This window comes from Berghia stephanieae, chromosome 2 (genome assembly GCF_034508935.2).
Source record: "Berghia stephanieae isolate SIO BIC M18660-M18661 chromosome 2, UCSD_Bste_1.3, whole genome shotgun sequence".
Lineage (NCBI taxonomy): Eukaryota > Metazoa > Mollusca > Gastropoda > Nudibranchia > Aeolidiidae > Berghia > Berghia stephanieae.
Genome location: NC_088361.1, coordinates 3434653 through 3449385, shown reverse-complemented (window position 1 = coordinate 3449385; position 14733 = coordinate 3434653). Strand labels below are relative to the sequence as shown.

The window sequence follows — 14733 nt, the reverse complement described above, 5'->3', positions numbered from 1 at the left end:
AAAACAGCGCTTCATTTTGTTTGGATGTATGTTCCTCGTTTTGCTTAAAATGTTCGTGACCTTTAGATTCAAAAAGGACCGGTATTACCCTGGGTCTTTGATTATCTTTGACTTTTTGTAAGTTAGAGATTATCGTAATCGGCAATCATGAATCCGACGATACATTTTGATCATTATATTTCAACAAAAAAAGACGCTATCTCTCTGTTCCTTATTATGGTTTTTAGGCATCTGGGTGATTATTTCTTGCTAAATTCACTCATTCATAATGTAAACGTTTAAAGTTACACATAGTTTTGTGTGTTGTATCGATTGATCTGGATCTGGCTAACAGAACCGGTGAGCGTTTACTATAAACGCATACCATCAATATTTCAGCTGCTGGATAACCCATATTTCTACGGAGTGGAAAAGATCAAAACCATCGGAAGTTGTTACATGGCTGCCACCGGCCTGAAACCTACTCATCTAGTCAAGGTAAATCATTATTTCATTATTGGCGTTGTATTTGTTGTTGTTGTTGGTGATGATGATGATGATGATGATGATGATGATGATGATGATGATGATTGTGGTGGGGTGGGATGATGATGATGATGATGATGATGATGATATGGATGATGATGATGAGTGATGATGATGATGATGATGATGATGATGATGATGATGATGATGATGATGATGGTGGTGTGATGAGATGTGATGATGATGAGATGATGTGTGATGTATGGTGATGTTGTGTGGTGGTGTGGTGTGGTGGTGGAGGTGGTGGTGATGGTGGTGGTGGTGGATGATGCTGATGATGACGTTTACATTGCATACTAGTCCCCTGTCTGTGAATGCCCCTTTCAATAAAAATGTTAAAAACCCAGAGGATTGCTTTTGTCAAACAAATAGAAATACCTTGTAGCTGTGGTTTGCTGCTTTTGGTCTTATGGTGTAAGACTTAGCTTGTGACCCGTATGTTCCTGGTACAGGTCCTGCTATGTGCAGCGGAAAATAAAATCCTTGGAAACTGCTATATACTCACATGTTTGCGCACTGACATCAAATATATAGATAGATAGATAGTAATTCAATAAAACGTGAGCATTATGTGAACACCCAGGCACATCAGCTTTATGCGGCACCAAAAACAAATGAAAACCGAACCTAAAGTATTCACACTGTAATTGAATGTATTACAGTACCCAGAGAGTGTTCACTCATAATGTACATAGATTTGTCAAATCACTCAAGTTGGGGAGGCAAACTGTTAAGCGCCTTCGATTGAACTCCAATGTGGAGACAAATTGTATGTAGCAATCCTTCGAAAGAATTGTCCTTAAATTCGTAAAAGCGATGTTAAAATTATGTTAGGGGTATAATAAATCAATTCATGTACGTTTTTCTCTTGCGTTTTGGAATTCAAAACTTATTCTCATTGCGATTGGAAACACATTCGGAAGTCCATTGCGTACGAATACGATAATCCTATATTCTTATTCTTTTTATCCATTTCAATAATATATTTTAATATAGTAATTTATTGAACCACTTATTTATTGATTTATTCTTCCATTTGTTTGTTTTATAAATTTTCCATCGATAAATCCAACCAAATCTTATTTCTTCACACATTATACCTTTGAATTTAATCAAGAAAATAATATTATACTTTAAAACTATTCAGCACTTTCAACTTTATTACTCGTTCTTAAATTATGGTTTTGACAAGGTGTTGCCTGCTCATCATTTCACTTCCAGAAAACGGTAAGTAAATTCAAATATAGAGAAATTAATATTAAAATGAATCTATTTTCAGGGCCGCCAAGATTCTCTTACGTTTTATTTAACCATGCTTGTTGATTATGTCGGCGCTATGAGAGAGAGATTGAAGAATATCAACGAAAATTCCTACAATAATTTTGAACTCAGAGTTGGTAAGTACGACAATAATATATTTGAGTACATAAAACAATCACAAGTAAATCTAATTACTCATATTCAGACACTATCCAATAAGCTGTTTGGTTTGTAGTTTCTGGAATGGTTAGCCTGTTTATTGATCAGTTTTTAAATGGTTTTATCTCCGCCGCCAACCAAATCTCAAGTATCAACATGTAAATCTCAAATGATTAGAATTGGCCTTTTTGAAAAGTTTTTATCAGTAGCACACTCAAATATTTTCTCCTTATTAATATGATTATCATCATCATTATAATCATCATCACTATCATTATCATCATCACTATCATCATCATCATCGTCATGATCATGATCATCATCATCACAATCAACCCCATCGTATCATCATCATCATCATCGTCGTTATTATCGTCATCACTTCACTATCAAATCAAAATAGGATATAGTATATTCCTCTTTATCCACGACCAGGAATTAACGTAGGTCCAGTTGTGGCCGGAGTGATTGGTGCCAGAAAACCCCAGTACGATATTTGGGGGAATACGGTCAACGTGGCCAGTAGGATGGAGAGCACTGGCGTGGCGGGGAAAACACAAGTAAGTCGACATGAGTTTTTGTAGGAATACAGTTGACTCATTTGTATAGTACTGTACTAGGGGCTGTGTGGCACCGGTCATTGCTTTGTACCCGAAAGGTAACGAGTTCGAATACCCACTGCGCTATGTGGCCTTGAGCAAGTCATCTCTCTCTCTCTCTAGCTCAGTTTGCGGCGCTGCACTGCGGCTGACATCTGGGTTATTCCAGTCTTCCCGTGGAATAGACCCTTAAGACAAATTTACCCTACAGAATGGATAAAGGGAGTTTAATTAATTTTTTAAAGTTTATTTTTACTATACCCAGTCCAGCTTTTTTTCTGCCCATCCAGTAGTGATTAGAATGCTAGGTCTATTAAATCTGACCGAAAGCACTTTGATATAGACCAGCGTCCTATCAAAAAGGTAAAGATATGAATAAGTGTGTATGGTTCATATCTTTATCTACTCCGGTGCCTGCTCCCTAATTTCTTAATTTTGATATTAATATAAAAAAAAAGGTAGCACTATATTGCTAACGTACGTTTAACTCTATAAAAACCAGGATAAATCCAACTCCATGAGCTCTATAGCTTTGAAGGACTACCGTCCATGAACGGAAATGAACGTAGGTCAAGTTGTTGCTGGAGTGATAGGTGTCAGAAAGCTTCCGCACGATATTTGGGGGAATACGACCAATGTTGCCATTCGTAATGAGAGTATTGGCGTGGATGGAATACACTGTTTTGTTCTCAGACTTTTTTTTTATCGTTTAGAGTTTGTGGTATTTTAATAATGATTGACTTTATGTTGTTAAATCAGACTGTTCTTTTCAGACTTAAAGATGTATGTCGTCTTGCAGATTTTCTCATTTTCGCAGATACAATAAAGTATCTGTAGGATGTGTGGCATAAGTTGCATCCCTTTGAAATATTAATCTTTCTCAGAGTTATTCCAATACCCACGTTTGTGGTCTTCATTAACCCATTTACGTCTCTCCGATGTTAGGAAAAGAAAGCATTTAATCCTTGTTTGAATGTCCAAATTCAGTTTGACAAAAATAATGGTCGCCAAATGAGCCATGCATAATATGTTGAAAACATTTCTAGAATGAAAGTTTTTATTTTAATATTAATGTGTTTTTTTATTCTAGGTTACTGAGGAAGTCTACACTGTTTTAAAGGGTGTGTTCAGTTTTGACTGTCGTGGCAAAGTTCCCGTGAAAGGCAAAGGAGATATGGTGACTTACTTCATGAAAGAAAGACTGTATCCTCGTGATCCAAGCTGTATCTTCCCACCAACCACGCCTCCTGGGAGTCCGGTGGTAGGAGGAGGCACGCCAGTTTGCAGGTGAGACATCCACATTAGACTAATGTACTTTTAATCTCAATTTTTTTAGCAGCTTCTACTTTATGGTTGCCATTCTATCTTCTAAAATCATTTTGCAATATCTAATCGTCCCAAGCGTTGGATTATAGTGATAGTTTACATTGTTTTCGTTTTTGCCACGGTCAGATTTCCTGTTATATAATTGTAGAATGATAATTCGTTTGCTGTTTTTTAAGATTTAAAATTAATTATCACCAAACTGTATCAAATTCGCGTGATGTCTTTATTAAGAATAATGAAATTGGATGGATAAAGAAACCTTACTATATCATTGTGGCAGGAAACATATGAATGAAAATGGTGAAAGTTGGTGAGTTGACAAGGATTTTTCAATTTTTCATTGATTTATACAGGGTGGTTGGTTTGATTTGCTAAAGAAAGACTTTTACAACAGAATTATCAATTATTTTTTAAACGATTGTAATTTACATCAGGTCTGTTTGATATCATGCTCATCCAATATAGTGACATTCACCTATTATTATGATATAAAATCATTAACTAACTGACACTTGATAGTAAAAGTTGGTTTCTGACATAAAATAGATTTAAATCTGATATTTTGACAGTCTTTTATCGGACAATTCCCGCAAAATTGGGCTTTTGGGTGTTCCAATTGTCCAACGTAACCCATGCCGAGACATCAGTGAAGTAAATCTTTTCCACTTGGATATTACCAAAAGCAAAGGCAAAAAAAAAAAAACAATGCTGAGATGATTTGAGAAGTATGGAGGCTTCAATATCGAGGTTTAGCGTTTTGTGGAGCTTGACTTTTAAAAATCACCTGACGTCTACATGTGATAATAGCCTCAAAGTAGTACATGTTGGGTTTGAGCTAACCTTTAAAACTTTATGTGAAAATGTGGATACCTATTGAGATTATAATCTTAAACTTGGAAAGTGCAATTTGACTTAATAATAATAATAATAATAATAATAATAATAATAATAATAATAATAATAATAATAATAATAATAATAATAATAATAATAATAATAATAATAATAATAATAATAATAATTTTACTATTATAGTAATAATAATAAAAATAATGATGATGATGATGATGATGATGATAGTGATGATGACGATGATGATGATGATGATGATGATGATGATGATGATGATGATGATGATGATGATGATGATGATGATAATGATAATAATAATAATAATAATAATAATAATAATAATAATAATAATAATAATAATAATAATAATAATAATAATAATAATAATAGTTTGAAGAAGAACAAGAAGAAGAAGAAGAAGAAGAAGAAGAAGAAGAAGAATAAGAAGAAGAAGAAGAAGAAGAAGAAGAAGAAGAAGAAGAAGAAGAAGAAGAAGAAGAAGAAGAAGAAGAAGAAGAAGAAGAAGAAGAAGAAGAAGAAGAAGAAAAAGAATAAGCGTAGGATCACGGATATGAATTTTAAAAGATCAACCTCTCTAAAGTTACTTTCATGACAATTAGGTGGTTACCGGCATCCTTTTATGCAAGACAGAATTATGATAGAAATTCTACTGTGAAACTATTAATAGGACGATTTAATAAGCATCAGTTTTAAATCGGACGCAGTTGTTTATCTGTGCGTTATCTTCCCTTACAACTTACACTGAAGAACAATAAACAATATTGATGAGCAGTATATCAAACAGCCTCCAGATCATTTTTCATGTATTTAAAATAAAATCATATCTTTCAGTATAAATTTGGTTGTTAATCATTTTCTAAAGAAGAAAGAAACCCTGTATAATGCAAATTTTTAGTGGCGGGCATCAGTATTGTTTTGTTTATTTTGTTTTGTTTTTTAAAAATTCGGTTTCGCTCTTTTTTCTGAAAATTTTGAATCTATATTTGTCGAACGTACCAGGTCGCATCAGATAAAAATGAATGAAATGATATATAACTAAAACCACTAAGTAGACATATTTAATAAAAAATAGTCGCATCGATACAACATGAATAACTCTGCCAGTCGTTTCATTTATTAAAAGCTCATCTCAACTCGTTTTTTTTCCTAGCACCATCAGAATATGGAGCTCTCTGCCTGAAAATATCAAATAAAATTATAATAAAATTAGCCAAATTGAATTTGACCGAGAAATCGATAAAATTAAAATGAAGGTTTCCATTTGTTCTCAGCACACTCACAGTCGCGATTATATCTGGTGCACGGAGTTGAGACTTATTGACAAGACAGGAGCCCTCTTTAAGTTATGAATATTTTAACAAACCTTGTTGAAAAAACGAAACATCACCAAATTATAAAATGATTTCAGATTGGTCTAGACACTTTGAAATCCTTTTCATCGTTTGTCAGCATTTATTAATATACATATAGATACACATACATACACACGTGCAAATACACACACAAAAACCATGAAATAAAAGTGCGCAACTTTAATATCCTACTTAGTCGAAATCATTGACCCTGTATACCGATGGCCTTTAATGCATTTTAGTTTAAATGGTTTTATTCATCAATGGCTGATTCCATACCCATTTGTATTTCCAATTTCACATTTGCGGAAGAAATTTTCGTTAGATGCTACCTGGTACACAATTATGTTATTATATGGTCCAAGCCATACAGAAGTGACCTTCGGTATTAAGTAAGGAATTTGACCTTTTATAAATTGGCCCCCTCCCTTCAAATGTGAATACCTTTCACTTTAACTCAGGTAATTACAAAATTCAAACTGCATTTTGTCCAGAAATAGTGTCTCGATTGAAATATGAAACAATTTGAGATTCGAATTTTACCGACACCCGATGGGTTTTGCCAGATCACTACAAATATGTATAATGCGTTTTCTATCTGGTAACTACAGTCCTAAAGGTTATCATTAAAATAGCATTATTAGCGATGTGATTTGGGTTATCGCAGTTATCACTTTCTTTGTGAAAAGGGCAAAATATGAGTTCTCTTAACCTGAAAAAACTCGAAACGCCTCAGTAAACGTTAAATAACTTTGAAGCGCATTCATCAGCTTTAAAAATCCGTCAACGTTTACTTTCACCAAGAATACAAAAGATCACTTCCAAATGGATTCATTAATAGATACTTCAATGTTCTATACTTTTCTTTGCCATCTCTTTGTTGTCTAAAAAAAATGTGATATTGAGTTACAGTTATTTTCATCTTTCGTTTTTTTTTTCCAGATTTTGCACTTAATTATTTTTGCCTTTTCAGTATTACTTCTAAATATTCCAACACAAATTATTATTTTGCATCCTGTGACTTTAAAGCTTCTGTTTTGATTATGATATGTTTGGTTTATGGGTATATTAGAAAGGTTTTGTTAATATTTTAAAGATCACTCTCCCTACGATGTAGTCACACATTGGCATATCCCTTTTTTTTAAATGTAATTCCTATCTAAGATGTATAAGTGGTCTCATTATTTGATCGTATCAAAGGTTATTTACTCTAAGAGATTGCATATATTTTGGGGTAATCGCGGTTGTAGTGTTGATGGTCGTAAAAAAAAGTAATCCTTTAAGGCAATAAGGTCCATGGAGCCGGAGTTTATCCCGGATTTTATAGCGTGAAACAGGCAATAGCGATTACCTTGATATCATCTGGAAAGGCGCTAGTCCCATCGTAAAGTACTTTCAGCCAGATCTAACAGACCCCAACATTTCATTCACTGTGGAGTGGACAGGGGGGTGGGGTCAGAATCATAATAAATCTCGACTGATCTTGGTCACTTTGCGTGTGGAGTGAGTGCTCTACCAACTGAGCTATCGGGTCACTGGTTGATGATCGTAGTGAATTAGAAATAAAAGAGTTGGAGAAGAAGAGGGAGATAGAAAATCAAATAAAGTTTATGAAGCGTAATGAGTATGAGAGTGTTATTTATATACGACGTGCAATATCATTTAAGGCCTGATAGAGCAGGACAGTACAGAGCCATACAAACTAGAATATAATTCTATATAATTATATAGTCGATATAATAATCATTCATTCATTGAAAATAAGTATAGTCTGGCAAAACAATGATTCAGTCAACAAAATTATACATCAAATTTTTAGGCTCAAGATCAATTACAATTTTAAAAACATTTAGTTATTTAATTAGCAATTTTCCTGCTTAGCTTAAGTATATTTCAAACATCGACGATTCTAAAGGTAAATGAACACAACCTCTGATGAATGTTTGAATTAATCACCTCTAGTATAATCAATACCTGAATATTGCAAGAAATACCTAAAATTATCAATTCATCCCCTAATTTATACAACTGAATAAGGTCACCTCTTATAGGGAATGAGATTAGCGGAAGAGTAGCGTCCCTTGATTGGACGTCACCTTACAGAGAGAACGTCAAATTGGTTTTGCGCATGCGTCTCTCTCGTCCTCGCTTTCGGTGAAGTGTCTCATGCCGCTTTCACCGGAAGCGAGGACGAGAAACGCATGCGCACAACCAACATGACGTTCTCTCTCTATTAACTTCTCCACCGGTGACGTCCAATCAAGGGACGCTAATCTTCCGCTAATCTCATTCATTCCCTATTGGTTTCAATCTCAAAGATGGGAATTCGGTGACATCTTATTTCTTATCTCATTTAAGGCTGAATATACAACAGCCCATAATGATATAATCGCAAATAGCTCGGTCAAATCCAATCGAATTTGTTTTTGTATGTCAATTCATCAAAGTTTGACAATTACTTAGTGGCACACTTCTAAAAATTTTCTACAAGACCGTATATTTTACAAAGGACTCCAAATGCAATTTTGTTGAAACCGTTGAAATAGGTTTACAGATGCAAGTTTGGTTTCTAATTTTTGGTTTAGGTTTTTATTTGTTTTATTTTGTTTTGTTTTGTTTTTTTAGGGGGTTTCTGTTTGTTTGTTACTGTTGTTGTTTTTGGGGTTTTTTTATGTTTGTTTGTTATTTTTGTTTTTTATTTTTTTTAAACATCGTAAATGCTAAATGATTGGGAAGAAATGGGTGTACTTGTCAACGTTTCAAAATAATGTAAACAGATAAAATTCACCGTTCTAATGGGGATTCATGCAAGACTTTACAGTTATTTAAGTTACTCGTGTTATAAAACATTATATCCGGCATTTGGTTGCCCAATGTTCAATGTCATGATTTTGATTATGGAAGAAAGAAATGAAACCAAATATCTTCTTATTTAAAAATATATATAATAGATAAAATTATCCCTTATCAATTCAGAGACAACAATTGTAGTAATAAATGTATATTACCAATAATAGTTATGATAATGATGTTGAGTGGAGATATTAGGGCGTTTCTATAAAAGCATTCTACCTTTATTATCTCATCTATCTAATGTATCATATATGTAGTAAACTGACAAAATACTTTGTTGTTTTTATTATTTACTCCATAGTAGACAGGTAGATTAAGAAGGTGACCTCCAATTTATTGTCTAAAACTCTTAAACCTGAATTTCTATACAGTCCCAAGCTTAAGAAAATTTGTCATTTTGATATATTGTTATATAAAGCAAAGCTTCTCTATTCAAAATGGTAAGCATTTTGTCAGCGTACGTCAGAATTGTTTTTTCCTTGGAGCAAGTAACGACTGAGATGCTGTATTGCGGGTGCATTGTAGTTATTCATCCGAGAGATATCCTTAAGATAAATAATACGAATTTATTTATTATTTATTTTATCTTTAGTTGAGTGTTTCTTTTTTGTGTGAGAAGATAATGTATTTCCGTTTAGATCGTCTTCGCATGTTGCTACTTATATGTACTAGATGTGTAAATTACAACTATGATAGATTTTAAATATAATCCTCTTTATACGAAACACATGCTTGTGTTTGAGTGAGACATCTCTTACAAAAGAGAAAGAGATTGCTGTAGGAATTTACCTCTGTTCCCTGTTTCAAATAACACCCTTGTCTTACTTTTTGGGGCGCTTGTGGATTAAAAATCAGATAAGGTGAACTTTATTTATCCACTTCTGGAAATTTACATTGGATATTTCCATAGACTAATGCATTTCTGAAAGTAATTAATCAAAAAGATAATAAAAAGGAAATATAATGACATAGAAGTAAACCAACAAAAAGCCTAACAAAATTAAACATATAAAAATCTCTTATACCTCCCTTTTATCTCTCACTTTCTCTTTCTCTTTCTTTCTCTCTCTCTCTCTCTCTCTCTCTCTCTCTCTCTCTCTCTCTCTCTGTGTGTGTGTGTGTTTCACTCCTTCACACACACACACACACACACACACACACACACACACACAAACAAACAACGTTCTCTTCTCTCGTATCACCCTAATTTCGTACCTTTTATTCTTTATAACTACATATAATATATTCACACCCACTGTTCACCCACAACACTGTCCTTGATTTCCATCTGAAGGCCATTTCGAGAAAGTCTCCTGGAGGTAAAGGTACAAAGGAATTTTCTAATGGTTCTGTTCTGGATTTTAAACATATCACCCTGCCTGATCTACCTGACGTTTTATATTCTAAAAAATAGAGGATGTTGCTTGTCTTTCAAGATGCTCAAAACTTTTTTATAGGAATATTCTTCATTGAGGGTATTTTGTGTAGGCAGGGTGGACTGCACAATGCTTTTGACTCTTATTACAATTTTATATATTCTTTCTCTATCTCCAGCAGTGACGGCCTCACCCCATTTCATATGCATCATTGTCCTTTTCTGGCATTGAAAGGAACAAAGCTTCTTATGCGTTGAATACCGTTTAAAAGCAAACAAATTATTATTCCACTTTGGTGTGCTCCATCGGAAAGATGACATGTTTGTGAAATACTCTACATTCAGAAATCACCCAAATTAATTAAATGTGCACAATGCACTTCTCCCCAAAACACTCAAATCATAACCATCATTTTGAATGCCAGTACAGGCAGATAGCGTGGCTGTGAACTACCCGCCTATGCATTTTAAAGTCTTAACTCTTGACTTTCAATCTCTGTTTGGAAATATATTTTTTTCATCTCATTATCCTGGAGATTTAAAGCTATGCTGAAATTTTACATACTATCGAAATTAACTTTAAAATGAAGGTGCTGCAATTTGAATTACAAAATTTCATTGAGGTTTCTTAAACAGACAAGTCGTTAAAGATGATCATTCTATAATTGTATGATATAAATGTAAGACTTTTAACCTCTTTGGCTTAATGAATTTGAGCGTGATTTGGTTTAATTTAGTTCATGCATTATCAACATTCAAAGTATTTTTTTTTCAACCTCTTTGTTACAGATCAGTGGAGAGTGTACAGACCATTGGACTAAACAATTCGATTGAGCCATCTGATAGAGCTGCTTGTAAACTTATGCAACATTCTCTCAGCTTGGAATGTCGAAATTCTACTGGTGACCAACAACTAAATTCCTCTAATTTTGACAGCTGCAAAAATGTGAATATACCCACACCGTCCGGAAGTCTCAACAAGAAACGCAAAAACTCTGTAGACAGTCCAAGCTTGAGTAGAAACCCGAGAAAACTGAGCAATTCCTCATCTGGTAGCCATAGTCAATTGCCAGAGACGGGAGTGAAAGAAAACAGTGGGCCGGAGTTACCGGCGGTACATTTTTTCAATGCCAAAATGCAAAGTCAACAGCAGACGGGGAGACCCGGGTCCATCACTATTCAAAATGCTATGTTTGATAGCTTGAAAACCAGAGAGTCTTCCAAAAGCCCAGTTAGTCCTCTTTCTACTGTTTCAGACGGTTGTAGCAGGGCTGTTAAGACAATGGCTAGTCCAACAACCACCAGAAGTCGTATGGCTTGTGTACAACCGCTACGGAAAGTTCAGTCAGAACCAAGTTGCCGACCCCCAATCTCGCCGACCATACCCCAATACGCAAGAGCCAACCCTCCTGTTTATAAATGTGTTTCACCGCCGTCCAGACAACCGCTTAAAGTCGTATCGGAAGACACGATACTCGAAGAACAGTCATCCAGTAATGAAAGTAACGTGAATGCTTTCAGGGAAATCCCTCCCAGATCATTTAAATCAGCCAACAAGGGAAAACAAGAGGAAAATCACTACACACATTTGTCGAATTGCGTTACAAAACCACCACCAATTCCACCGCTGCCGAAGGAATATGAGCTCGAAAATGACTGTGAGGACGAATTCGTCACTGGAGTTTACAGAGAGCCCATAGATCGATGTGCTTCAACAACAAGTAACACATCATCTGACATGACAATGATAATTCATGATGACGTGCCTGAACCAGCTCCCAAATCGAACTCAAGAAAGCCATCCACTTCAAGCCAAAACTTTTCACCAACTGGTTTTAAGGAAAACAACATAAAATCTTTTGATTCGAATGTGTCATCAAATACAGGCCTTGTAGCTAGTATTGATGGAAAGACGATGTCACTTTTACCAATTTTGGGCAATGAGATGTCGGAGATACCTCAGCAACAACAACACAACAACGATCAAGAACTACAAAAACAGCAGCCGCAACAACAACAGCAACAACGAAGTCAACAGCAAAATCTATCTAATTATGACAATTGTACTAATCATATTCGGAATGAAAATTTTCATTTGATTTCGGAATCGAAGAAAGTTTCAATGAGAAATGGACCTCGACACTCTAACATTATGCAAGACGACTACAGACATTATAACCGAGAATTCAGGAAGTCTTACCCATATCCATCAGTGCCTATACATAAACCAATCTGCATGTCCCCGAAACAGCGTAAAAGAGACCCCTTAAATTTCAACTGCGGTTCCGATGACGAGAAAGAATCAATTTCCTCGCGTCAGTATAGTGATAATTCTTCTATTTTGCTTTTAAACCCCATCGAACTAAAGCCATCGAGCAGTGCTATAGTCCATCAACTACCACAAAGGGACGGGATGAAAGATGTACTTAGTTATGTATTTACATCTCCTTACAATACACTAGACAAATTTAAATCCAGGTCCAGTGATACTATAAATAGCATTCCCCGCTGTCCCCCTACCCCTAAATTTCCGGTTCCGGAAGCGTCGACGTCTTTGACCAAACTTCTTCATGACTTGACAGATGAAGTTGACGCAATGGAACACGATCCCATGTATGATTTCCACTACGATAATCCAAAATCTCCCTCGTTTAAACACAGAATGGACCTACTTCCTCCAAAATCTCCGGAAACGAAAGGTAAACTTCATCAACGAAAACAACATCAACGCATGGTTAATGGCAAAGACAATAATAAACTGCCTGAAGCAGTGGCCAAATCTGGTGGAAAACCGTCACAACGCCTGTCTATAAACCCTTTTCAGATCAAACGACGGCCTACGCATGGTGCTCCACCGCGCCACTGTCGCAGTTTGGATTATATCCCCAGTGACCGTGAAGATAACATGACATCTTCACCGACCTCATCAGCTAATGGCAGTCCCAGAATAAATCACCACGCCTATCTAATGCCTCTTATATTTGGAATGCAAAGTATGCCCTCCAAAGCAGAACATACCAGCCTTTCGTCTCTCGCCAGTAGCAGTGAAATGTCGCAATCCGATTCACAACTTCACGTGGACTCTGGCTCGGCAGCTTATGAATCGGAGTACGACAACTACAGACCAGGAATGAGCGATGACGAATATTTCCGTCCCGGTCCAATAAGTGATGTAGAAATTGACTTTTTTGATGATATCAACGTGGATGATGTAACAGTTAGTGATAATTTTAGTCTTGATATGCCAGTCCCAAGGTTTCGTAAACAGATTACAGAAGTTTGACGATGAAAAGCAAGTCTAATTTTTACCATTTCGTTAGCAGTAGTCGTTGTAACTAACTAATGATTTAGTAGCGCCTTACGATCCCATTTAGAACAATCTGTCCTCATTATTCGATCAGAAGGTTAAAAATTTTATTGAAGGTTTCTGATGAAGGTTATGTGAGTGATTGTTATAATAAGAAACAACGAACTTTCATATGCATATAATAAGAGCTTGAAGGGCTGAAGTACATACATGTCCCTATGTCGCTGGGAATCTATGCTGTACATAGTGCAAGGGCTGAAGAACGTATGTCCTTATGTCGCTGGGAATCTTTGTTGTACATAGTGTAAGGGCTGAAGTACGTATGTCGATATATCGTTGGGAATCTTTGTTGTACATAATGTAAGACATAAATCTTGAACTCATCAATCTAAAACTCACGGGAAAGCCTATCAGTTCTAATTCTATGCTTCCTTCATGTTTTGGTTTATTTCTTCGGACATGGAAATCTCGAACTCTCACAAATCTCGAACACATGATGTTTACTCATATTTTAAAAGATTTATTATTCTTATCAGTAATAATCAAAGAAGCAGTCATTTCTTGACGCAGACTGTCGTACAGATTACTTACTACACGTAGTCTTTGTACACATCTGATTGTGCTTAGTTACAGCCATTTGTTAGTGGTTTATAAGATTGATGGGAAATTTCGATTGACCACAAATTATGGATGTTAAAGATATAAAAGTTCCCAAACATTTTTAAACGCAATCACAAGTGGTGGAAAGTTTGATCTGAACAGTTGATAGGTCTATTACAGATAGTGACAGATACAAGCGATCTTTGACCTTTACTTTAGTTACAGAATACAGAACAGCCTTGTTGCAAGAGCATCTATATACTTTTGGCACTGTTTTCAGAAACATGTGGAAAAATGATTCACATTGTTTACTTCGGAGTGCTATTAATTAACTGATGACTCATGTTTTGTGTCATTCTTTCAATGCAGCGATCGAAAAACGTAGATGCGTCTAGAACTTCTTGTGGGAATTCGGTTAGATAAGCCATTAAACGTCCAATGTCAACAGGGATCACGTAGATCTATATTGTTCATCAAAATGCTCACATTTAAACAGGGTAGAAA

The 14733-nt window shown here is 35.3% G+C and overlaps 1 protein-coding gene across 4 annotated transcripts in view; it reads left to right on the top strand.

Annotated features, from left to right (window-relative positions):
- Positions 1-14733, top strand: part of LOC144964179 (adenylate cyclase type 1-like) — a 258709-nt gene that overhangs the window by 241546 nt on the left and 2430 nt on the right. For all 4 annotated transcript variants that reach the window (XM_078898146.1, XM_078898145.1, XM_078898144.1 and 1 more), the window contains 5 exons: positions 379-477; positions 1805-1922; positions 2380-2504; positions 3634-3830; positions 11112-14733. The exon at positions 11112-14733 is cut by the window's right edge. In XM_078898146.1, the coding sequence (XP_078754272.1) occupies positions 379-477; positions 1805-1922; positions 2380-2504; positions 3634-3830; positions 11112-13605 (3033 nt within the window). In that variant the 3' untranslated portion in view covers positions 13606-14733. The remainder of the gene's footprint in view (positions 1-378; positions 478-1804; positions 1923-2379; positions 2505-3633; positions 3831-11111) is intronic.